At 43.0% G+C, this 26,854-nt stretch overlaps 1 protein-coding gene across 1 annotated transcript in view; it reads left to right on the plus strand.

The window, feature by feature from the left end:
• Positions 1–26,854, plus strand: part of BRWD1 (bromodomain and WD repeat domain containing 1) — a 91,201-nt gene that overhangs the window by 30,697 nt on the left and 33,650 nt on the right. Inside the window, exons 16-28 of the mRNA XM_015412882.1 lie at positions 305–433; positions 1,548–1,773; positions 5,251–5,436; positions 13,339–13,522; positions 14,118–14,211; positions 17,520–17,660; positions 19,271–19,356; positions 19,919–20,114; positions 22,085–22,210; positions 22,792–22,899; positions 25,257–25,381; positions 25,482–25,564; positions 26,349–26,460. Of these exons, the coding sequence (XP_015268368.1) occupies positions 305–433; positions 1,548–1,773; positions 5,251–5,436; positions 13,339–13,522; positions 14,118–14,211; positions 17,520–17,660; positions 19,271–19,356; positions 19,919–20,114; positions 22,085–22,210; positions 22,792–22,899; positions 25,257–25,381; positions 25,482–25,564; positions 26,349–26,460 (1,796 nt within the window). The remainder of the gene's footprint in view (positions 1–304; positions 434–1,547; positions 1,774–5,250; positions 5,437–13,338; positions 13,523–14,117; positions 14,212–17,519; positions 17,661–19,270; positions 19,357–19,918; positions 20,115–22,084; positions 22,211–22,791; positions 22,900–25,256; positions 25,382–25,481; positions 25,565–26,348; positions 26,461–26,854) is intronic.

The following is a 26,854-nucleotide window of genomic DNA, read 5'->3' on the forward strand; positions in this document are numbered from 1 at the left end:
AACTCTTCTGCTTGATCCAACCCAGTAGATTCATCAGATTTTCATAGGCTTATTTGTGCAAAATGTCATTTAAACAGGTGCCTCATTTATTCTTGTCTTCCAATTGATGTCACTTTACCTATTGTTATTTCTGTGTGCAGACAAAATTATAGAATTGTTCTTAATATAATGGAAGGCCAGTGGTATAAACTGAAATAAGAGGCAATTGTTAACTCATAGCGTAATACATTGGCAAGGATGTACAGGGAATACTTGTTGAGTTTTAGAATGTTTACAAAATATTATGGGCTTTTTTTAAACGCAGATTGAAGGACAAGGACATGGTGCTGTATTTGATTGCAAGTTTTCATCAGATGGGCAGCACTTTGCCTGTACAGATTCTCATGGACACCTCTTGATATTTGGCTTTGGTTGCAGCAAACCTTATGAAAAGGTATTCTTAACTTTCCATTTAATACATCAGCACTTTATTGCCAATAAAATTAGCACCAGTAATAAACACCTTTAAAATGAAATACGTTTCTTCCCAAAGCATCATGTATACTTTAGTTGATCTGTAAACTGAGACGGACTTTAATTGACTGAAGCTGAAGGATAGACACTTTGTTTTCCTTAAGGCATTTTTATTCAGGTGTGTTGCTGTAATTGATACTTTCATACTCAATTTTGGACAGTTCTTCTTAAAATTATATGCTATTGTTTTAACTTGGCACCTTGTGCCCCTGTTAGCCGCCCTGAGCCTTCGGGGTAGGGCGGGATTTAAATGTAAATATAAATAAATAAATAAAACTGGTAGGGTTTTTATGCATGATCTCTCACACCTTCAAGTGATATATATATATAAAGGCTTTTGTGATAAGCCATATTTAAATTAATGTGTAAATTGAACAGGGTTGTGTGTGTGTGTGTGTATATAATTACATTTATGAATCGCCCAATCCCTAGTGTTGTAGGGCTCTGGGCAATGTACAACACGGTAAAAAAAAATTAAAACTATGAAATGAAAACAAACAGTATTAGTGTTAATACATTAATTTTAAAAAATCAAGTGGTGAAAATTACAGTTTTCTCCAATTTCTGGACTGTGATCGTCTTGTGGGTGTGGGGGAGGAATTAAATTAGTCTGAGTAGAAGGAGAATAAAAGGAGGAGGAGGGGGTGCCAGCAAAGATGTAAACCATCGCCACCCTCAACCAAAACCCTGGTGGAACATCTCTGCCTTACAGGCCCTACAGATTGCATAAGATCTCGCAGTGCCCTGGTGGTATTTGGCAGACAGTTCCACCAGGTTGGGGCCTGGACTGAAGAGGCCCTTGCCCTGGTCAAGGACAGCTGGATGTCTTTAGGGTCAGGGATCACCATACACACACACACACACACACACACACACACACACACACACACACACACACATTGCAGCAGAAATATTCTGTAGAAAATTTTGTTCATGAAAAATGTTGCTATTCATAGTTGTTGAAGGTAAATGTAGGTTAATAAGTTTTTAAGTCTTTTATTAGTTGATTATATGCAAGCTTCATTTCTTTCTAGATTCCTGATCAGATGTTCTTCCACACTGATTACCGACCACTGATTCGAGATTCTAACAATTATGTCCTAGATGAGCAGACTCAACAGGCTCCTCATCTCATGCCCCCTCCATTCTTGGTTGATGTGGATGGAAACCCTCATCCAACAAAATACCAGCGGTTGGTACTTGGACGAGAGAATTGTGCAGATGAGCATCTGATTCCTCAACTGGGATATGTAGCAACAAGTACGAGTGGCAGTTTTCAACCTCTGGCTCTTACTCTCACTTTGGTATCATTAAAACACAATGGAATGCTAGAATTATAGTAATTCATAGCTTAGTTTAAAGTAGTAGGGTCATCTTAGGCTTGTATGGTTGGAGTGTTATGACTAGCTGCTTTAATACAAACATACACTGGACACCATTTTTGCTCTGCAACTTACTGACTGACAGTGTTCATTAATGCTGAATTCAGCTCAGGGTTGTTGTTTTTTTAAACAAACATGTTCTCAAAGCAGGCAATCATTGTTATGAACTGAGATTTGAAATGGTGCCCAGTATATTCTTTGTTTCTGTTTCCATATCCAGTCCAGGCTGTTCTAAGAACAAAAAGCTGTTAGAGGAGTGGATGTAAAAATAGTTTAAAGGAGGACTCAGGGGTTCCTTTTACATTTCCTTGTGCACTTAAACCTCTAAACTACGTTTTGAACTTGGGCATTTAAGGAGGACATTTTCTAAAAGGAATGCTTAAGGGGGAAAAAATAGTTGTGTGAATCTTTTGATCCTGGCTATGGCTATTAATGATATCTGTTCTGTGTCTATAAAATGAACTAATTACTCAATTTACAGGAGAGTTATTAGAGCAGTGATACTCACCCAAGAGCTACATGACTACTATATACTCTGTGTACCACCCCAGACACACACATGCATTAATATAAGGTAGAAGTATTAAATATATAAGTATAAATATATTTAATACTCAGTCTGGCCCCATATGTGGATACTTAAATCCAGATATTAGGGTCATTGACAAGCAAGACACATCTTTTGCAAATCTGAGGAAAGCCTCAGGCTTGCAGAAAAGTTTCAGATCTAAAATACGTGTGTGTGTATGCACACAAACACACGCCCGGAGGGGGGGGCTAAACACATCCAGAATGCTGAAAGAAATGCCTATAGTTTTAAGAAATGGTTGCCCTCAGTAACCATTGTAAGGCAACCATAACAGTATGCCAGCATTCAAGCCTTGGTTTCTGTCAAGAAAATGGGAGTAGGGGTAGGGCTGGTTCCTTTCCAGGGATGTTTTGGCTTTTGAGGGAAGACTCATTGGGGCATAGCCCAGCAGCAACCAACAGGCAGCTTTCTAGCATGCAACTTTCATGACTCACACAGGCCTGACTGCTTGTTACTATTAAACAGCATCTACCCTTCAAAAGCCATTATAGTGTAGTGCTTAGAGCTTCAGACTAGGATCTGGGAGATCCAAGTTTGAATCCTCACTCAACTATGGACTTTGGGCCAGTTTGGTGTAGTGGTTAAGTACGCGGACTCTAATCAGGGAGAACCGGGTTTGATTCCCCACTCCTCCACTTGCACCTGGCTGGATGACCTTGGACAAGCCATAGTTCTGATAAGAGCTGTCCTTGAAAAAGAGCAGTTTCTCTCTCAGCCCCACCTACCTCACAGGGTGTCTGTTGTGGGGAGGGGAAGGGAAAGGAGTTTGTAAGCCACTCTGAGACACCTTTGGGTAGTGAAGGGCGGGGCATAAATCCAATCTCCTCCTCTTCTTCTTCTTCTCCTCCCCCTCCTCCTCCTCCCCCTTCCTCCTCCCCCCTCCTTCCTCCTTCTCTCAGCCTAACCTACCTGATAGGGTTGTTGTAAGGATAAAAAGGAGTGTTCTTATTGTGGAGGAAGGTGAGATATAAACGAAGTAAGTAAATACTAAATATAGTTAGTGGGTGGGAAGGAGAGAAGGAAGCAGGGAAAGGTAAGGATATGGGGTTGCCAAGAGGAGGAAAAGAGAAAATAGAGAGATTGGATTTATACCCCGCCCTTCACTACCTGAAGGAGTCTCAGAGCGGTTTACAATATCCTTCTCCTCCCCACAACAGTCACCCTGTGAGGTAGGTGGGGCTGAGAAAGCTCTTTTGAGAACTGCTCGTGAGACAACAGCTCTAAAAGAACTTGTGACTGACCCAAGGTCACACCAGCAGCTGCATGTGGAGGAGTGGGGAATCAAACCCAGTTCTAGATTAGGATCTGTGCTCCTAACCACTACACCAAAACTGGCTTTGTGGAAACAGGGATCCCTGGGAAAGTAAGGTATTCCCCACAAGTCATGGTCTCCCTAAAGGACAACTGGGCTTGCAGCTAGTTCCAGATGGTCAGCCGTGTTGTTCTGAAACAGTAGAACAAATTTAGAGCTAGCAGGTGGCACTGTGCCATGTGGTTGGAGTTCTCCCAGAGAGGGGCTGTCAGGGGGATGGGGAAACTGAAGATGAGGGCAGATAAAATGTAGGTTGGCTGGTGGGTGGGAAGGAGAGACAGAAGCAGGAAAGGAAGAGAAGCTTTGGAAGCTTTCAAGGAAGAAACAGGAAATAGCGGGGGAGTGGAAAATAAGATGCCTTTGCAAGTCCTTGGGGGTCCTTCGCTTGTAACCTTTCTGATTGCCAGAGTACCTCTGAGCATGTAGGGATGGTCTCTCCCAACCACAGTTGAACCTTATCCGGCCCTTGTGTACCTGGGGTGATGGGGAAGGCTTCCCTCTCTGTCTTCTTGCTTCCTGCTCAACTCAGCCCCATAGCCAGGAATTTTTTTCAGGGGTGCGCCAATTAAATTAAATTAAAATTAAATTACATTTAAATTAAATCAAAGGGGAGGGAGTGGGGGGAGGAGAGGCCGGCATGGCAAGCTCTTCCATCCACTGTGCCTGCATGAACCTTTTCCAGCTCACTGCCGGTAGGGGCAAGAAGAAGTGTGGAAGGCAGGGCAAGGCAGCACCTCAGCATGGAGCTCCATCTCCAGGATGCTGGGCTGCTCTGGAAGAAGGGAGGACCCCCCCAGCTGATCCGAGCGGGTGGCCCTTTGCAAGGGAAGCAGGCAAATCCCCTGAAGAAGGCCAAAAGAGAGTATGTACTTTTTCTCCCCTTCCCCCGGAAGGAGCATTTGCAGAAAGGGGAAGGGAAAAGACAAGTTTTTTGCAGCTTCCCTGGCTGGATGAGAAGGGGAGATTGGGGTGGCATTGAAAATTTGATAGGGGGCGCTGCCTATCAGCCTGGCTTAGTTGTAGACGAGGTTGGGGGGTTTCCTGGAAGGATTGCCCTTTGCTTCCATCTGTGGCACAAAGCCCACGTTTTAGGGAGGCGTGCAGTTTATCTGTCCTTCAGTCCCTGTGTTTGTTTCATGGTTGAAATCATCTGGTGAACACAAGCCCTACTGGGTAGTGGCTGTTCACACTTTCCTGGCATGTAGGGTGGGTGACATAATGGAACGCAGTGCTTAGAAGAGCCACAGGTGGCATGTTGAGCCATATTTGGCTCCAGAGCCACTGAGTATCACTGTATTACAGCAAACAAAAAGACTGTAAAGCATGTACATTAAATGCTGTATGTGGTAGTAATACACTATTGGCCGTTTGTGGTGAGATTTAGATCAAGATGCTAAATACGTTCCAAAATTCTGAGTTAGTAAATGAGCTTGTTCTGCATTTATATTTGCAAGGTGATGGAGAGGTGGTGGAGCAGGTAATAGGCCAACAAACTGCTGATCAGGATGAGCAAGGTCTAGAGCCTAGCCTACTTGATGGCATGATCAGACAGTTACAAATGCTACAAGACCAAAGAAATGGCACAGATCAAGACATCCTTCCACCTGGGCCACAGAATGGAGAAGAAACGCCTAGAAGAGGTCAGTGTTTATTTCTAAAAGAGGGGGGAAATGTTAACCTATATTTTTAGCTCTTTAGAAAGTCATTGTGGTGTTAGTTTAGGCTAGGATCTGAGATGCTCAGGATCTTCTTTGTGATCTCTGTGCATCACACCTCTGGGATATAGTGCGCCTGCGCCGACTTGATTGGTTCCTCTTGAAAGCAAAAGGGATTTTCGCACCCGCTCTCCAGTCATGCACCAGCCCCACTGCACATGACCAAGGGAGGGGCACGACAATCCCGCCAGTTCTCCCTCTGAGTTGGAGGACATCCTGTGTGGGTGATTCCCGTCCATCATTCAGGGAGGCAGGACTTACAAAAGAACTTCCTGTTTCCTGTGGCGGGAGTCACCCTTTCCTCAGTTCTTTTCCTGCCTCAAGAGGGAGAGCAGCGTGTTAGGCTTTGCCAAACCTTTTTATCTTTATCTTCTACTAAGCTAATCTTTACAAACCAAGGGAGGGGCACGACAATCCCTCCAGTTCTCTTCTGACCGCCACGTTGGTAGGATCTTCTCCAGTTCTGTCGGTAAAAAATCTGGGCTTTTAGGCCTATTCCTCGTTTTTCTTCAAAGTTTCTTTGTTCTTGTTTATTTTTGTTAAGTGAAAGGACTTTGTTTCTAGGGATTTATTTCCTTTTGGACTCGGTCGTGTCCCCCCCCCACTCCTGGCCTATGGCCAAGAGGTGGGGTTTCTTTAAACGGTGCCTTAAGTGCGGCAGCAAGATCGCCCCAAAACTCCCCCCCCCCCCCCCAGATGGACAGTCACGTTGTCTTTTGTGCCTCAGGGAATTGCACCGAGTGAACTCTTGTGCTCATTGCACGACGTTTTCGAAGCAGACAAGGAAGAACAGAGCTGATAGACTTTGCATTGCGCTTTTGGAGCTAGCACTTTCACCAATGTCGTTACAGGACACTTCAGGGCTTGCGTCAATGTCAACTGCTGACACGGCGTCGACGGCTGCACTGTCCCTGATATCGACTCACATAGATGTCGACTGCCCAATGCTGAAATGCTCGGCCCAGACATCTCAGTCCTTAACCCATACTCCCTCCAAAAAATGCAGGGAAGGCAAGGATGATCAGCCAGTCAAGCATAAAAAGGATAAGAAAACTCCCCCTACGCAATCTCCACTGACCCCTCGGAGGGTCTCAGAACCGAATCCTATGAGGGCTGCTTCCCTTGACTTTTCGAGCCAAGAGCAGCCACAAGGTGTACCTCCGTCACCTTCGCTGTGTCCTATCCAGCTCACTGACTCTGAGCACGATATGGACTTGACACAGATCTCCCGGTCTTCCAGTTTCAAAAGTCTGCACTCAGACTGCGGAGCCAATGCGTTTGTCCGCCCTTCACAGCTCTGTCCTGGTGATCGAGACCGACCATCAGCACCAATCCACCCACCACCGCCGCCCTCTTGGGACCAACGGCAGTGGCAATACATGTATGGGGCCTATCCATTTACAGATAGTATGCCGTGGTTCCCACCCCAACCAGTGGAGTGGGACCGTCAGTCCACCTCTTCACGTATCTCCCAGTATCGAGATCCTCCATCGATGCCGGAGTTCGTGAGGCCGCAACTGTTGAAACCGACGGGCAAACCTTCCAAGCTGTCGCACCCGACAGTTCCATACAAATGCTACCTATGTCCTTTTCTGAGCCGTCTGAGCACTCCGTCTCTTCAGATGCTTTTTCCTAATCGGGACGAAAACCCCGATCCTCCGGTGGAACCCTTGCCACCTCAACAGGTGGGCGATGATCTTCCAATCTCCCCTTCGGAAGACTTGAAATCTTACGGAGATTTCATCAAGCGGATGGCTAACACGCTCACTCAGTACAGCCCCTGCCTACTGTGACAGACTCCGTGTTTGATATCGTCCAGATGGACACTTCTACACCTATTGCCTTACCGATGACTTCAGTCCTCCTTCAGTCAGCTAAAGTCCCATGGTCTCACTTGGCATCTACACCCGTCTCGAGCCAGAGGGTAGATCATATGTATAAAGTGCAGGAGCAGAGTGCTGAACTTCTGTTTACCCACCCTAAACCTAATTCTGTCGTAGTCACTTCTTCCTCCAAGGGCAGACACAGTCATTCCACCCCCTCTGAGAAAGAAGGAAGGAAACTTGATTCATTTGGAAGAAAATTTTATTCTGCGGGAGCTCTTGGCATCAAGACCTCAAACTATACAGCATGTATGGGGAGATATCAGTTTGCTCTTCGGGAGCAGATGTCTGAATTTATTGCAACCCTCCCTGAGGACACTAACTGCCAGGCTCACAGGATTCAGAGGGAATGCTTTTGGCTAAGCATCAGCTCAGTGCCGCTAAGCACACATTGGATGCGGCTGCCAAAACGCTGTCTTCAGCAGTTACCCTCCGACATCACGCATGGTTGCGTTCTACTGCCCTACCACAGGACACCAGGACTCTCATTGAGGACCTTCCATTTGAAGGTGAGGGCCTTTTCAGTGCCACAACTGATACGGTCCTGCAAGACCTAGACAAAAGTATAAAGACGTCGTGGAGTTTAGGAGTCAAGTCAGCTCCTAAACTATCCAAAACTAAATCCTGGAACAAGTCATGGTCTCGCAGATCCTCTCTTAAGTCATCCCCGGAAACACAGTGGCAATGCTCACCCACTGTGTCTTCCCGCCCTTATGGGCACAAACCAAAATTCTCATCCGTCTTTTAGCCTAAGGCTAAGACTCCGAAAGCTTCCAAGCAGAGCCTTTGACTCCTGTCGTCCCACCCCTACCTCCCTGTCTCCCTACTTGGCTGCTTGGCAGCGAATAACATCAGACCGGTGGGTATTGTCTGTCATCGAAAAGGGGTACCTCATAGAATTTATCCAGGTACCTGAGGCCCCCAAATTCATAATTACTCCACCATCAGGTATGCTCCTGGAAGAAATCCAGAACCTTCTTCAAAAGGACACTATCGAACCAGTCCTGACTGCAAAGCTACTCCCATTATTTTACGGTCCCCCCAAAAGATGGAGGACTCCATCCTATTATGGACCTCAGGGGACTCAACCAGTTTATTTTCTATCGGAATTTCCGAATGATAACGTTACAAAGCATTCTCCCCCTTCTCAGTGAAGGTGTCTGGATGGTAACCCTGGACTTGCAAGACGCATATTTTCATATAACAATCCACCCATCTCACAGGAAGTTTTTTGCATTTTGCAGTCGCAGAAGGCCATTTTCAGTACAAAACCCTTCCTTTTGGACTCTCAGCAGTGCCCGGAGTCTTTACAAAAATGATGATTGTCATCGCGGCGTACCTCCGTCTCCAGAGTGTACGGATCTTTCCGTACATAGATGATTGGTTGCTGGTAGCAAGCTCTAGAGAGACTCTGCTCAACCATATCGATTTAACACTGGTCACCTAGATGTGTTGGACCTGAGGGTGAACCTGAAAAAGTCAATGCTCCTTCCTTCATTGAGAGTCCAGTTTATCGGAGCAGTTTTGGATTTGACTGTCTGCCGAGCCTTTCTCCCTCCCAAAAGGGCGGGAGACATTATCGCTCTCATCAACCTGATAAAAACACAGGGAGATGCATCAGCAAAGCAGATTCAACGGCTCTTGGGTCTGATGGCCTCCACCACAGCGGTACTTGTCTTCACCAGACTACAGATGAGACCACTTCAGCTGTGGTTCCTCAAACGCTTCCATCCACAGTCGCAGCCCCAGTGTCAACGGTTCGTGCTACCTGTGCAAGTGCTGAATTCCCTACAGTGGTGGGAAACTCCAGACAACCTCCTTCAGGGAGCCCCATTTCTTGCACCCAGCCCCGAAATGACCCTAACCACGGATGCATCCCTGTGGGGATGGGGGGCTCACTTCCAAGGTGTATGTGTGGGTGCCAAATGGGAACTGCACGTGGCCCACAAACACATCAACTTCCTGGAACTGCTCGCCATCTAGTATGCCCTAATAAGGTCCTTTCGCCACCTCGTGACTCACCATACGGTGGCAATCCTGACAGACAACACCACCGCACTGTGTTACCTGAACAGGCAAGGCGGGACAGTGTCCAGGGGACTCTGTCGACTGGCCCGGGAGATTTGGACCGAGTGTCAATCCCAGAGCATGTTCATCATTGCTGCTCACCTGCCAGGATCGCTCGATGTGTATGCGGACTTTCTGAGCAGGGGAGGCACATCCCTCCATGAGTGGAAGCTTGACTGGGCTTACCTCCAACCAATTTTCCACAGATGGGGTCACCCAGAAATTGATGTGTTTGCGACGCGTCAGAACATGAAGTGTTGTCTGTTCTGAACCAGGGCGGGACAGGACCCTCTGTCTTTGGGGAACGGCCTTATGTACCCATGGACCCACAGGCACATATCCCTGTTCCCACCAATTCCTCTACTAACCAGAGTGCTGCGCAAGATCATGAAGGAACAACCTCAATGTATCTTCGTGGCATCATGGCGGCCACGTCAGCACTGGTTCCCGACTCTGCTCCACATGTCCCGGGGCACATACATACATCTCCCCCCGGCACCAGATCTCCTCCTGGCTCAGGAGGGCCGAGTGCTTCACCACGATGTACCACACCTCAAACTCATGGCGTGGAGAATCCCTTAGCACAGCTCAGAAACAGGATAGACCTTGTTCTGTTGAACTGTCGGAAGCCAGCAACACGTGCTTCCTATGAAGGAAAGTGGAAGAAATTCCTGTCATACCTCGAGTCGTTGGGTTTACCACCGCCCCCTACGAACTTGAGGATAGTTTTCGGATTCTTGTTGACCTGCCTGGACTTGGGTCTTAGTTGCTCTTCTTTAAGGATCTACTTAGCTGCCATTTCCGCCTATCATCCTGCGGTGGATGGCTATTCCGTTTTTTCTCACCCGCAAACGAAGCAGTTTCTGAAGGGCCTCACTCGCCTCTTTCCTCTGACTCATGGGCTGACTCCTTCCTGGACTTATCTCTAGTACTGTCCAGATTAACGGGCAAACCGTTTGAGCCCATGGCCACGTCTAGCCTGCAGCTTCTCTTGTGGAAGACTGCCTTCCTAGTAGCCATTACTTCAGCAAGATGAGTGAGTGAATTGTCTGCACTCCGTTGCGATTCTCTGTATTTGGTTTTTCACCATGATGGTGTCACCTTGGCCCCAGATGTCTCTTTCCTACCCAAGGTTGTTTCTGAGTTCCATTTGTGAGCGGACATTGCTCTTCTGACGTTTTTCCCGTCCCCTACGAGCGACGAGAAACGCCGTCTTCATACTCTAGACATCAAGAGAGCCATACTCTTCTACCTCAATAGGACAAGGTCATTCCTTCAGTCATAGGCCTTGTTCGTCTCCTATAGCACACCTGTGCAGGGGAAGAAGCTTTCTTCTCAATGTCTATCCAAGTGAATTGTGGAAACCATCAAACTGTGCTACTTACTGGCCAAACGGCCACTTCCAGGCTCGCTTTGAGTGCATTCCACCCGGGCAGTAGCCACGTCCACAGCCTTCCTGAGAGGTTCGTCACTCACTGACATCTGTCAAGCAGCAACCTGGGCTACCTCCCACATGTTCGTGAAGCATTACGCCCTGGATGTGCATCTTCATCAACGTTCCATGGTGGGAGGGGCAGTGTTGCAGGCGGCACAAGTCTAGGACCTTCAACTCCCTCCTCCAGGTAGGCCTGTTTTTGCTTGCTAATCTCCCAGAGGTGTGATGCACAGAGACCACGAAGAAGATAAACAGGTTGCTTACCTGTAACTGATGATCTTTGAGTGGTCATCTGTGCATTCACACCACCCGTCCTCCTTCCCCTCTGCTTTCGGTCCTCTCCTTTTTTATTACTCTGAGACTGATGGTAGCAGTCAAAAGAAACTGGTGGGATTGTCGTGCCCCTCCCTTAGTCATGTGCAGTGGCGCTGGCGTGTGACTGGGGAGCGGGCGCAAAAATCCCTTTAGCTTTCAAGAGGAACCAATTGAGGTGAGCGCAGGCGCACTATATCCCAGAGGTGTGAATGCACAGATGACCACTCAAAGATCATCAGTTACAGGTAAGCAACCTGTTTTTCACACATCCCCACTTGCCATGGACTCTCAGTAGATGATGTTGGGCCACTCACACACACTCAACCTAATCTATCTCGCAGTGGGATTGTTAGAATAAAATACAGAAGGGAAGAATGATGTTGTGAGCTTTTTGGCTTCCCAAAGGGAGAAAATACATGAATACGGTATTGTTTCCTAACAGGGAAACATTGTGTGTGCTGGAGTGTTTTAATGTGACTTAGGTACTGTATAACTTAGAGTATATAAAAGCTTGTTACCTTACCATTTAGTATCCCAAAAACTTCCCCTCACTTTTATGGGAAAAACAAACAAACCAGTTTTGGGATGTAGATCTGAAGGCCACTTTGCTCACTTTTATGGAACAGAAGTACATAGGTAGCATCCTAAGTTCATGAAGTCTAATGTTTGGCAAACATTACTATATAGGTAGAATGTTTGGGGAAGAAAAAAGCATGATACAGATATTACAGAAAATTAAACTTGTTAGAACATACGGATGGATCATATAAGCTTTCTGCCCGCACAAGAGTGAAGTGGCAGTTTCACCCGATTCCTCTTCTTTACTTCAGCCCATCATGCCATATAGCGTGTTGTCCATAAGACTCCCCCAGTATTGGCCTTTCTGAGTGTGTGTGTGTGTTGGGAGTCCACCTAGAGGGGCTGCAGCTCAGTGGTAGATAGTCTGCTTGGCATGCAGAAAGTCCCAGGTTAAGTCTCTGGGATCTCAAGTGAAAAGATCTGGTAGCAAGTGATGTGAAAGATCTCTGACTGAGACCTTGGAGAGCCACTGCTAGTCTGAGCAGACAGTGCTGACATTGGTTCACCTCTGCAAGTGGAAAATCCATAGAATCAAATCTATAGAAAACTACTAGATCATCTAATTATGGTTTGAGTGGAATCCATCTGGTTTACTAGGTGTTTATGTAACCTTTCTGTGGTAAATGCCATATCTGCATGATTATGCCTATATTCTAGATTCATTTTTGTAAACATCCAGTTCCAGAAAGGTATGTTCATTTGCTTCAGCTGTAATAACAAAAAGTTAATGCCTCAATAAATGTGTTCATCTTTATGCTGCTGAAACACTCTTTAGAGAGAGAGTGTTGCATAGTGGTTAGAGTGCTGGACTAGGAACTTAGAGGCTTGGGTTCAGATCCCTGCTCTGATGTGGAAGCCTGCTGGGTGACTTTGGGCCAGTCACTCTCTCTGAACTTCACAGTGTTGTTCTAAGGATAAAAATGGAGGCGAGAACAGTGGAAGCTGCTTTGAGTTCCCATTGGGAAGAAAGTGGTGTATAAACAAAGTAAATTAATAATATTAAGAAACCTTCAGCAAAACCCACAGAGGGTTAAAAGTTGAGCCTGAAACTGGCTGTGCTGCTGTGTTTGTTTCACATAGTATATTGTATGGCTTTTACCTTCTGCCACTTAACTCAGTTTAAAATCTTTTTTCAGAGTTGTTGTTTATGCAAAATAAACGATTAACAAGTCAAAACATGCAGTTTTCTCACCACATCTTAAATGTTATGCACAATGAAATCCTTTGTGTTAGAAATTGAAAGAAAACCTTGAGACAGCCTCCCCTTGGTAAAGTTGGTGGGGGTGCTCTGATGGAGAGACTGAACATACAAAGTTTAATACTCTGCTTAATTATGGCAAGAGTTCCTAGAGTCCTGCAACTGTAATCTTGGATAGCACTTACAAAGTAGCCATGTTGTTATCTGTTACTAAAAAAAAATCACCAAGTGGAATGCCACTTTATTTCTGTTGTTGCACCTGAAACACTTATCCAGCAGTGATGAATCCAGGAAAGACAAGATGCTTAGTGATTGTTCATTTATTGTATATTTATCAAAATGTGTTCTAGTCTATCGGATGCTTAGCTCGGATATCCAGTCCCCACCTAATATTGGTTTGCGGCGTAGTGGGCAAGTTGAAGGTGTGCGCCAGATGCATCAGAATGCTCCAAGGAGTCAGATTGCCACAGAGAGAGATCTTCAGGCGTGGAGACGGAGAGTAGTTGTTCCAGAAGTAACATCAAGCATATTCAGGTGTGTAGGTCTACTGACATTAAAAAAATCTTGTTTTATTTCCAAATATTTATATTTTGTCTTTCTTCCTAAGAGCCCCAAATGACTGAAAGATAAAAAGATTTGCTCATTTGCCATTTCTCTTCTAAAATTGTTTCTTAAAACAACTTATGCATCAGAGACATTCTTGGACCACCATAAGCTTACTGATCTGGGCTGTTTGTTGCCACATTACCCTTCTTTGGCCTATCTCATAACTTCAGAATCACGCTCCTTGCACCCTTCATCTTCATAATATTACCTTTCTGGACAGAGACAATAACTTGTTGGACTTTTTGTATACCACTTAATTTTGTTTTATCCTGTCTTTCAGCCTGATAAGTTTTCAAAGAGGCTAAAATGCTAGTATCTAGGAATAACTGTAGCTGAACGTCACTAAGCCTAAATTTGAGGCATGTTATTTTTGTGTAGAGTGAAATTGGTAAATAGTTTTTTATCCTCTTCCAAGTATAAGATGGTGATAAATGATAAACTGTAAACTGTTAATATTCTACAACTGTGGTTGTGCATGCTGTCTGACAAATTTTCAAGTTTGGGGTTGCTTTTTTTTTTTTAGAAATCAAGAAGAATATAGGATTGCGAAAGGTGAAGAAGAGAAGTGGCTGTATACAACAGAACAAAAAAGGAAGTTACTTCAGTCTTCAGAAAAGGTGGGAAATACCTGCACTGTGCAGTTCTTCGTGATTGTAAATACCACGTAGAGCACATGCACAAGCTGTACTTCAAAGAAGTCACTTATTTGAATGTTTGAGAACTGCACACAACACTTGACTGGGATCAGATATACTGATGTTCTAGCTGTGTGCAAGTGCACAGATGTCTGCTTTACATATTTTAAGGGTTTCTTTAACCTGCAGCCTTAACAAATATTTGTATAGGTGAGTGTGTGTGTGAGAGAGAAAGTGTCCCTGGCTTGATATAAAGGTTCCATTCTGCAAACAGTGGAACCTTGCTCTAATTTAGGGAGTCTTCCACCAGTGCAAGGGAAAAAAGGATTCACTGCATAGAATGAAGGCTCCACTGTTAACAGAATGGAACCTTCTGATCCAGCTCTTGGAAGTCTTGATGAAAACATGAGTTTCTTCATCAGCAGAGAAGGAAATCCAGGCCAGCTTCCTCCTTGCATTTACTCCACAGAACCAGCTTTACCTTTATCCTTGGACCTCACAGTTCTAGTGTTGTTTGCTGTGCAGCTCTCTCTTATTTCTCTTCCACCATTCTTGACTCCTCTCCAATTCTTTTGTCTGGGCTTTACTTCAGAATGTTTGTAGCTAGCCCTTCCATTGTTCATACATTTTTGGCCAATGTTGCATGGTTTTATTTCACCAGCCACCTTACTCTGCCCATTAGGAATGGCCTTCTAGTATAAGCTTACCTCAGACATTGGCTGCCAACTTCATAGGAGAGATGTGGTTTGAATTACATCAGAGGCCTGGCTTGCTCCTTAAGCCATCCAAATCAGGGGTGGGCCAGAAAGACAAGTAGGACACTATTGGCTAAGCCTAAAACTTCAGGCACTCTGAAATGAACACCAAGGCACTGGACATTTTGAGGCAAGGTAAAATGTGCCCTCCTGCTGCCAGCTTACACATCTATGTTTTCCTTGAGCTGGAATAGAATGAGTCACCTGAAGTAACTGTGTTGTTGATAAAGATGGCATCTTGCTGGAACAGGTACTATTCCCTTGCACACCCACCCAGTTGCCCTGTCTAGTGATCAGGAGAGCTGCCATTACTATGACTATCAGAGGGCTAAGAAATGGAAAGTAAGCAGCCCTGCAGCATGACTACCGGTTTCCCTCCCCTCATAATGGACAACTTCTCTCTTTACCCAGATTTAGGTGGGAAAACAAAATGCATTTTGGTAACTTATTTTAGAACTCACTATTGCCACAAAAAGCATAAAAAACACAGATATGGCTATGAAGCCCTTCCTCCTTCCAGCTGTGCCCGAAGGGGCATGCAGAGCCAGTTGTTTTGGAACCAGCTCCCATTCCATTGACTCCAAGGGATGATATCCTACCCTTCTTGCTGTAACCAGAGACAATGCCATGATTAGAGGAGCTTTCAGAAATTTCTTCACCCTTGTCTGCAAAATTTGGGCCGTATTCAGATGGTTGCTTTTCCCAATAATCTCTCCTTTTTTGTATTTTGTGTGTGTATGTACTTGCGAGCCCAGAAGTCATGGTGACTTCTGGTGACCCCTAGTGGGGCTAGGACGTTTCAGAGAGGTGGCTTGATAATTATATGCCTCTGCGTCCCAGCCCTGGTATTCCTTGGAGGTCACCCTTCCAAGTACTTGCCAGGGTCAGCCCTGCTTAGCTTCCAAGATCGGACAAGATTGGTCTTGCCTGGACTGTCCAGGTTAGGGTGTTTGTCCCAATAATCTCATAAGCATTTTCCATATCAGGATTTTTGCCTTCTCTCTCAAAATCTGTGTAGGGTTTTACAATGGACTCTATAGGCATACAGTCCCAAGATATATGAGCAGCCTCTCTGTCCAAGAGGAACAGTATGGGCTCTGTCGAGCTATTTTATCAGTGTGCCATTCAGAACTCTCTAGGGGGGCTCATGGTTTGCTTCACAGAAAACTGGTACTGTTGTTCCAAAAGACAGAGATTCCTCACCATGACCAGATCTCTGGAATAATCACCTACCCCGGTTGTACTTTTATTGCAAAAGCTCAAAAGTTAGTGGCTCTGTCACTTTGTCGTTTTAAAATATTGTTCCTGGCAGTCTGGTGCATGATAGCATTTAGGTTTCATTTTTCTCTGCTACAAAAGTATTCTAAATGGCTCTTAGCTGCCCTTTTAAACATGTTAATGGATTACGCAAAATGATCTATGTAAGAAGGGGGAGTAACTCTGGTTGCTAGAACTTTTGCAATGGATAGATGCTACCTTGAAGCAAAACCTTATGAGTCCTCCGTTACCATCTCTTGTTAAGTGAATATTGCACTGCACTTCTACCACAGTTGTAGTAGTTACCATAGGCCATTTGGTGCACTTGTGCAGTATAAAATAAATAAATGGTCTGTGCCACTATTTCATACATGCTAGACATTGGTGAAATTGGTAGTTTGGCTATCCCACAATCCAAATTGGAATGAGAAAAAAATGGGTGGTCAGGGGAAAGGCATCGTATGCTCATGGCAGTTTTGGTCAAGAGCTAATAGATGGATAAATTAGGAGATTGCAGGATAGTCTCTTTCTCTCATCTTTTCATTGGATCATCCATGTTTACCCCCAGCTACAAGCTGCCATGTCTCCTCAAGCAGAACAGCGCAGAGTAGGTGTCGCATAACTTGTTCACATCCAAAGAACTGCAAATGCAAGTGGCATTACAAGAGTTCTATTTGATTGGTTTACCATGAGGACCTGTATGCTCCTCTGTAGTAACTAGGTATGTTCTGTCTCTGCTGTTACATGCCTCTGAAATAGGAGCTCCATCTTTCCACTCACACAGATAAAACAATAGCTGTTTGCATTGTCCTGCTGGTGCAGACAGCTCATAGGAATAATCTTGTCTGAATTTCCTTTATTCATTGACAATGAGAAGCCTTCACATTAAGCACCTTTTTTTGATTAGACCTATAATAGTAGTTCAGTTGCTTCCTACTTAGAGAGGTGAAGGCCCAGAAAACAAAGGAAAAAGTCAGGGAAAAACATTTTTTTCCATACCCTATCACACACACACACGGCCCTTTTTGTGGGAGTACTGAAAAAACTCCTATGAAATATATTTTTTTAGAATACTGCATTTCCCGTTCTCTTATCTTGAATAATAGTCATATTTTACCTCATTAAGGAACTTTTCAAAAGATTAATGAAAAGTGGTGACATTATATGCCCTTTCAATATGGAATTTGATTCTTGGAGCTTCTGACAAAGTTGGTCGTTATACTTCAGTAATGCATTATTTCTCATCCTGACTCAGTTACTCTTTATTGTCTAATTTAGAGTGACTCTGAAGATTCACTGATACAGTCCAAGAGGAGACTTTATAGACGTAAATATGCAAGATATCAAGCGCGGAATAATATTGAGCAGTCTGATTCTTCTAGTGAAGAAGCCAATGACTGTTCTGGATTTATAGAACAGGTAAATTGTTCTATTTCATTATAGTAGCTGGTAGTAGCAGAAACTCTTAAATGGTAGCTTGGGCACAGCTGGTTATGTTACGTTGGCCTCATGAATTATTTATTGGGTGACCTTCCGATAAGAACAAATTTATGTTACCTTCTTCCATCGTGGAACTGAGGGTGGTTGGATATGCATGCATCCTAGGAGGTCTTCCATCCAGACACTCGACCATACCCATTCCCACTTAGTTTCAGCAAGGTTGCTGTATTGTATGCCTTCTATCAATACTCAGACCATCTCCAAATCACTCAAAGGGTTAAATATTTAACTGTAACAATGCAGAAGGAAAACTACAGAAAGGCCTGGTCATGAACACGTCAAGCTTTCTTATACTGAATCAGACCCTTGCTCCATCAAGGTCAGTATTGTCTGTTCAGACTGGCAGAAGCTTTTCAGGGACTCAGGCAGAGGTTCTTTCACATCACCCTCTACCTGACTCTTTCAACTGGAGATGCCAGGGATTGAAACTGGAACCTTCTGCATGCCAAGCAGATGCTGTGCCACTGAGCCACTGCCCCTCCCATCATGAGCAACGTTAATATTATTTTACAGATGGGAGATATAAAGGTTTAGGAGATATTTGTTTCCAGTTAGAAAATTTTTTAGAGGAGAAATGAATAAGCATACGCAGGGCTGGACTGTAATTCTGGTGGTCTGAGAGAGCCTGCTGCAATGTCATGAAGTGTTTCAGACTGCCAGGACTATTACCCATCCCTGTGCACATTTGTTCAGAAGGAGAACCAACATAATTGCTATTGAGCTAGATAGTAGAAATATAAATCAGATACACTTCCGATACACAACTAGCATTGAAAGAATGGTAATCAAACTTTGCTGACTGTTTATTGGCTGAGTTATTACACATACACAATCAGGGTTTAAGGTTTTATGAGGGTGGGTTTCGAGGTAGGAACTGTTGCCAACCCCACTGACAACAACCATTGTTTTGTTCATTGTTGTTCAAGAGGCTATGGAAAAGGAGAGTGAGAAACCATACATAGGCTGCCATCTGGGATTTGTTACGGTGCCCTTAGAGGCACTGAGGAAACTACATGAGTGTTGGGGGATCCATCATTTTTTTGTCTCCATTGTGTGCCCAGTGGAAGCAGTATCCCTTACAGATATGAACTGCATTATTTCTCATGTCTTCTGTTTTTTAAAAAATCTTTTATGTCTGGGGTTTTAACAGTAGGGATCTTTTTGCACTGTCAAATTGCATCCCTGCTCGTGGAGCAGCTACCTGGAGCTGAGCCTCCTTATAAATTCCATAGACAGCCAGTGTGGTATAATGATTTGAATGTTGCACTAGGATCTGGGAGACCCAAGTGCAAATCTCTACCATGAAACTTGTTAGGTGACCTTGGGCTGGTCACATAGTCAAAGCCTACCCCCCACTTTATATGGTTGTTGTGAGGATAAAATGGAGGACAGGATAGTGTATATGCCTTTTAGCTATATATCTAAGGTTTTACTCTTAATAATAAGCAAGAACAAGAAGAACACAGTATAAAAAGTCTTCCAATCTCTTCTACTGTTCAGGAGTCTTAGCTAATTTATTTTTTATCTAGGAAGCAGAAGAAAGTGAAGGCTTGCCTCTGTCTTCTTATGAAGATGAGTGGGAGAGTGACAAGAGAACCAATAGTAATAGTTCCAGGTAAAGATCAACTTTAGCATGTCTTATTTCTGAGCCTCTATAATACTGTCTTTTGATTTCTGCATCTGACTTTTTTGAATATTAATAACCTATTGTTTAGTTAGGTGTTATGTTATTGTATCAACCCTTGCATTTGCAAGAATAATGCTACTTAGAGGAAAATTTCCCTTAACATAAATTAGTAGTCATGATCCTTAGCAGAGTTGCACAGCCTTCTAAGTCCATCGCTTAATCTCTGTTTAGGCTTGCACTGCTAGCTAGTTCCTTGTTGGGATGTTCCTGCAGTAGAAGGAGGAAAAGGAAGGGTATCTACACAGTAGGTGTAAAACCAAAGGCATTACCAGTGGAGGGTGATGCAAGTGTTTCGTCCCTTTCAGAGTGCTAGAATGTTCCATAAGTGGAATCAATCACAAAACATTGTGTAGAAAAGAACTTTTGTTTTATAGTTCCCATTAAAACAAAAGCAGATCTGAAAAAATCTTCAAATGGCAACAGTTATGAACCAATAAATGTCATGGCTCTCTAACTTCCACTCTTTCTTTCGTCTGGGATGGTTCTTCAGTAGTGACTCCTCAAGCAGATATTCTGACTGGATAGCTGATGCAGGGATTAATCTACAACCTCCCTTACGAACTTCTCGGCGCAAAACTATTAGATACTGTAGTAGTTCTGAAGAGGAGGTATCATTGGAACTATTACCTCCACCAAGGAGGAGGGGAAAAAGACGTAAAAAATACAAACCAAAAAGGCATGAGGAGGTATGCATGATTTTTCATTTACTTAAATATGCCTGAGTGGTTAATTGGGGTTAGGATTCTTCAATATTTATTAGCCAGCATTAACAGCGTATGCTATCTGCAATGTTACTAGAGCTTTCTATAAATAAGCACTGATGTGGAGTATTGTTGTAGGTCAAGTTGGGCAGCTGATGGCAAAAGCATATAGCTAGCTAATATATTGTTTTAAATGAGTTTTTTAAATTAAGAGGTAGTTGGTGGAGCTGATAAGATTCTTGAAGAGTCAGTAAACACAACACAGCGTTTATAAAAAATATTCTGAATGTCTGAGGGAAGGACAGTTTTAGATCCTTAATAAAAATTATGAAGCAAGTGTTTTTATGCAGAGTTGAATTATCAGTGGTGTTTTAAAATGCATTGTTGATAGTACCAAATTTTTAAAATTGAAGGCTTATAAAAGCAGCCTCAGGAGGCCCCTCCCCTCATATTATGAGATGAACCCCAGCCCCATCTGAGTTTGGGTCCAGGCCCTAATAATTTATCTAGCACCATCACAGGTCTCTGCCAGTTGCCTTCCCATTTACCTGGAAGCGATGGGAAGGTCTTCCTGGAGGGTTTTTATAAAGCCTCCATTCTTTTCCTCCATACTTTGTAATGGCTTGAGTGTTACAGTAGAAGCATCCCAGTCATCAAGGGTCCTAAGGTACTTGCTTTTGTAGGACATCCAAATCTTAAACTGAGTGTATCGGATGCCCTGGAAATGGCATGTTGCTGATGATTGAACTTTAGCAGTATTCAGCATGCCAAGAAGGGAGGCAAGTATCATAGGAAAGGAGGCTTCTCAGTGTTTTCATCACTGGGCAGGTAAAGAGAGTGTTAGGGCAGAGTTCATGAGGGGGCACTTTGATTCGTTGTGCTCCTGATTATGTTAGGTTGGCAAGAGTATGACAGGGTCCAAATTTTGGGATTAGGCACAGAAAGAGTTGTTTCATTTTTTGTAATATGCTTTAACTGAACCCTTTCTGAAATGAGCCAAGGGGAATTCATTCATCACTAATGTTTACAAATATATTGTGCAAGATATAGAATTATACTTCACTTCATTTTCAAGCTTTCTTTTCCCCCCTTCAGGGTATACCAATGAAAATAGGTTTAAGGGTTGTTTTTTAAACCAAATGACAAAAAACTTTAAGGTCTTCAGATCTTCTTTCTAGAGGCTATATATAAACTACATGGGTGGATGTTGTCTGTTGTATTGTATTGGAGTTGAACCTGGCTTCCAGAACTATAGTCCACCTTCTTCTCTGTGGCATAATTAAAACAACAATTAATAAAGAAATTGTAGCATATATAATCATTAGGGAACAATGCAAAATGATGGTGTAGTACATATAACAAGAAGTGCAATTAAACAATTAAAAATCTGAAGACAATATAATAAAACGCAACACCTAGAATAAACCGTTCAACAAAGCTGGTTTGCAGAATTAAAAAGCAATACAAAATAGTATGTTACATTCAGTAAAAAATGCTTAAAAGTCATCTCAAACGTTAGAACTACAGCACACTTCCATGTATAAAAATACCATCCTTAACAATTCCATTATATGCATTCTGTGGACTGAAAGAAGTGTGGGGAGCCCTCCTGACCTCATCTGGCAGGCAATTACACAAAGTGGGAGCTACAATGGGGACAACTTTGTATTAGTTGGGTGACAGAGTATAGGGTACAGTGGCTGTGGTTACTTCAGAGAGCTGTGGAGTTGTACATTAAAGGTTGTAAAATTAGCAGAAATTAGCAGCATTTCAAAGTTTTTGAGCCACTGTTCATAGAGATGTGACTTATGTCTAAGTACCCTTTTGCCATTGTCCTTTCTGTGTGTTAAGTAGTAATTTTTTATTTATTGAGATGCATAAGTGAGATTATCCAGAGAATAGTAGTCTTAACGCTTGTAGAAGGTTGTATGCTAATGTGAGAACTGTTTTACAAGGAAACACAAGAAAATGCTCCAACCCAGTCAGTGAGCCTAGAATCGCCCTATGATTTTCACCCTCCTGATTGGATTACAGACACGAGACTCCGAAGGTCTCCTTTTGTCCCTCAAATGGGCGATGAGGTGAGAATTAAATAATGGTATCTAATTTACAATCCTTTTAAAGTAACATTTTAGTCTTGTAACTTGCTGCAGTTCTCACGTGTTGGCACTTGAGAACAATCTATGCTTTGGTGGTACTTTTGTAGCCTTAAAGGACTCCTGTCCCTTTTAAGGCTTCAAAAAGGATAAGCCAAATTGCAATTGGGGGGCAATCTGGAATTGGTCACTGGTATGAGAGTCTGCATGCATTGTTCACCCTTCTTTCTTAAAGAGCTACTGAACCTTGAGGTAGAAGTGCTTGTTTACACATGCAGTTTGATGTAGTAGCCTGGGAGTGTGGTAAATTAATTAATCACTGTGTTCTGCTTCCCCTGTGGCACAGTATAGGAACATTTCTCTGTGGCCAATTTGTTTAACCTGGCTAGTTATGTACTGGTTAGAGGAAGGGCTGGTAAATGGAGCAGGCAGCTTCACCTCCCTAAGTAGTTAATTTAAAAGCTGGCAAACTAAATTGGGGGTGGAGAGCCAAATCTAAATTCTTGATTAAATTTTGTAGTCTGTAGAGTGATTTTTATTCATTGATTTTACCTTGTTTTCATTAGGTAATATATTTTCGACAAGGTCATGAAGCTTATATTGAAGCAGTAAGAAAAAACAATATCTATGAGTTGAATCCTCACAAGGAACCATGGCGAAAGATGGTTCTTAGGGTAAGACTAGCTCAGCATTAGCAATTGTCCATTCCCTAATGTACATTACAGTCCTTAACTCATTGGTTCTGTCAAGAAAAACTGGTTTTGGAAAACCAGCCAAACTAAGAAAGTAAATAAGGACGTAGTTTCAACTTCATGGAGTGGGAGTTTAGATCTGAACCTTCTGCAGACAAATGCATCTTGATGTACTGTACCATGTTAGTTTCTGTAAATATATACAATATATTATTGTTTAGCTGCTGTGTGCCCCATTTTGATATTTACAATGAAGATAATACAGGTTGTGTTTTCTGAAAACCAAAATAATCATATAGCTGTCAGTACACATTCTCAGTGTTGTTGCATTTAAAGTTGTAGGGAATCTGTTGCGAGAATTAATCTTTAGAGCCTCTGTAGTCCCACACATGAGACATGCATGTGTGCTGGCCAAATTACTCGATTTTGACTATTAATTGTCTCTTCTCTTTGGCGTAACACTATTATTTTTTAAAATTAATTTATACCCCACCTTCCAGCTTACATCATTGTTCTCAACTCCATTTCTTATCTTCACAACAACCCTGTGAGATAGGTTAGGCTGAGAGGGTGTGACTGGCCCAAGGTCGCACAGCAAGTTTCATGGCATGAATGGGGATTCAAACCTGGGTCTCAGATATTAGTCTGACAACTCCAAATTGGCTGTAGTGTCTCCATCAAGAGATTAGGGCTAGCACTTTACTATAGGTTGAAGAACCCTTGTGTTCTAGCTGGATTATTGAAGTTATTTTAAACTGTAACTTTCTTTTGAAGCTTTTTACTCATCAGGTGACTTTTTGATAATTCAGACTGTGTTGATGGCCTGTATATAGCCTGAAGATGCAAGCAATATAGAGACAAGGAATGCACAATCTGATAGATGTAGCTTATATCGGATGTGCTTGTTTGAAGATTTGTTTCCTGCTTGGCTTGTCGAACGTTTACAAAGCGTTTGAACTGTCTCAGAATCCATCCATCCATTTCTTGTGTAGTACCCTAGGGGAAAGTGTGAGCAAGGCACCCCTGATTCCTCTCCAAGGATGAATGTGAATACTAATAGGCTTACCACATCTTGCAGGTGTTAGTAATTGGGCCTCTGCCTACATGGCCCTTATCTTCAAGGCCAGAGTTAGGAATGTGATAATTGACTCTTCTTGAGAACCTGTTGCTCACAGGATGGGAGGGGGAAACAACAATGGTGATGTAGTCTTCTAGAGGGTTCTATTGAGAATGTGTACTGATTGGATGGTTACCATCACCTCACACTAGTTGGCTCAAGACTATAATTGAACTAAGAGGCTAAGCGAAAGAGGCTAATTTGGGGGATTTGGTTGAACTGAGGCCTGGACTATGATATGCTTGCATTGCAATGCACGGCTATGTAGAGAATGCTTAAGCCATCACCTCCACCTTTTGGAGATTATGCCATCAAATATGTTAGATAGTAAAAGTTAGCTTTTCTTGTTTTCCTCTGCTGCTAAATTTTAGAGTGTTGTGTTGCCTAGAAACAAAAACTATTTCTGAAAAGTCTTTAATAAACTTCATATATTTTTACAAAGGACTGGTTTCTTGTGTACACTGCCCTGGAAACCCGTGGGGTTCAGGCTTGGAGTCCTTGACAGTAAGATACAAAGCTGCCCTTTTATGAAGAGATGGTGTCATTGGATCCAGCTCTGTCTTCTGTTGGGCCCTGAAATGCTAGTCTTTGTAGACTATGAATGTGTTATAATAGCTAATAGGTAATACCTGCCAACCTAGCAGTTAAGCAAGAAATTGCAAGTAGATGAATAGGTACCGCTTTGGTGGGAAGGTAACAGTGTTCTGTGCGCCTCGGCGTCTAATCATGCCGGCCACATGACCACGAAAACATCTCTGGACAGTGCTGGCTCTTTGGCTTGGAAACGGAGATGAGCACCGCATCCCTAGAGTCAGATTCGACTGGCTTTCGAGCAAGGGAAACCTTTACCTTTAATGTCTCACAAGTGACTTGCTGGAATTGTTAAAAACCTGGATATTAGAGCAGATTATGATGGGTTTTGTTTTAAAAAGATAGTTTAAGTAGTTGTAAATTTGGTTTTTTATTTTTTTGGCAGCTAGAACAGGAGCCCTCCTCCCTGTGTTGATGCATGCACTATTGGTTCAGAACAGTTAGATACTTAGTAAGAAATATGCAACAGAAACTAAACTTTTTTCTGTTTTGAGAAAGTGAATTGTTGTAAAACTTTTATTCCCAGTATTGCCCTGGTTTCTGCTGCTCAGTTTCTGACAGAATTATAAATAATTTACTTGACCATTATACAAGTATTAATGAGAAACTTTATTATATGTGCATTTGTTAGGAACAAGAATTGGTAAAAATTGTTGGGATACATTATGAAGTTGGTCCTCCTACACTATGTTGTCTCAAGCTTACTCTTATGGATCATGTTAGCGGGCAGCTTCTGGACAAATCCTTTTCTCTCAAGTATGTATTTCCCCCCACATATCAGGGTTTTTAAAATTTAGAGATAATGTAGATAATTTGTACACATTCGAGGACTAATTGGGCTGAACCTTCTTTCTAGATACCATGATATGCCAGATGTTATTGATTTCCTTGTATTACGTCAGTTCTACGATGAAGCACGACAAAGAAACTGGCAGCCTGGTAAGTTTTATTTATCCTTTCAAAGTAGTCTGTGGTAATTCACAATAGCAAATATGTGTAAAAGGATTTCAGCTCTAAAAAGAACAATTTAAACTGTCAGAATGGAACTTAAAATCCCTTGGCAAATGATTGGTAGTACTTTACTATGTTTAATAGAACCTTGTATTTTTTTCAGAATCTAGTGTTTACCCCAAATTGGATATTAAAATGTGTAATTTAGAACTCATAGCTTAATGCCTTGTTCTTCCTGTAAAGTGCAATTGTGGATACTATCCATAGGGTTGAATCCTGTTGACCCACAGATAGAGGAAGTTTGTGGAAGATTTTTGTTACTTACCATTGCCCCTCCTGAAAAGCTGGGGGAGGACCCTTGGGAATAATATGAGATGCAGTACAGGAGAGTGCAGCAAGAAGTGGGTTTGGCAGAAATCACACATACACACACTGCACAATTTGCAGAAGAACTCGTGCTCTGGGCAAGGAGCAGTTTTTACTTATCTCTCCCCCCCCCCGCCCCCTTCATTTCCAGAGGTACCCTACATCTGAGGCAGTTTTTCAGGGCTCAGGGAACTGCAGCAGGAAGAGGCAAGTGGCAAAAATATTAACTTGTTTCATTTGAGGCAGCATAGAATTCAGACTGTAATCTGCAATGCATGTGCTGAACTAAGAAACTGCATTGTGTGACAGTCTGCCATGAAATAGCTGCTCTTATTTTCGATGTGATCTGAACAGAAAAAAGTTGGTTTCAGAGAATTATAGAGTACTATGTTTTTTTCCCTTACAGATGACCACTTTCGTTCAATTATCGATGATGCTTGGTGGTTTGGAATTGTTTTGAGCCAAGAACCATATCAACCACAATATCCAGACAGCCCGTTTCAGTGCTACAGTGTTAAGTATGTGCATGTTTTGTACATTATTTATCAGCAGTACTTATGAATGATAATAATAACAGTAACATATTATAAAAACAACATGAATAAAGCAGATCTTTGTGGTCTCTGTGCATCACACCTGTGGGATAAAGGGCATCCATTGGTAACATAACAAGCCTAAACAAACCTCTTCCCGCGCTCCGCCCCCAAGGCACACGCAGGCTCTCACTGCGCTTGCCTACAGGGGCAGAGCCCGGGTCTCCCACCAGTTCTATTCTGACTGCTGCACTGAGCAGTCGCTCTTCGACTTGGTTGGCGAACTTCGTCTCCAAACTGTGAGCTTAGCCTTACTTACTCTACTTTCCAGCTTTTACCTCTTTATACAGATATTCATCTACTATATTAAAAAAAGGGA

Source organism: Gekko japonicus, unplaced genomic scaffold (genome assembly GCF_001447785.1).
Source record: "Gekko japonicus isolate JY-2015 unplaced genomic scaffold, Gekko_japonicus_V1.1 scaffold1429, whole genome shotgun sequence".
Lineage (NCBI taxonomy): Eukaryota > Metazoa > Chordata > Lepidosauria > Squamata > Gekkonidae > Gekko > Gekko japonicus.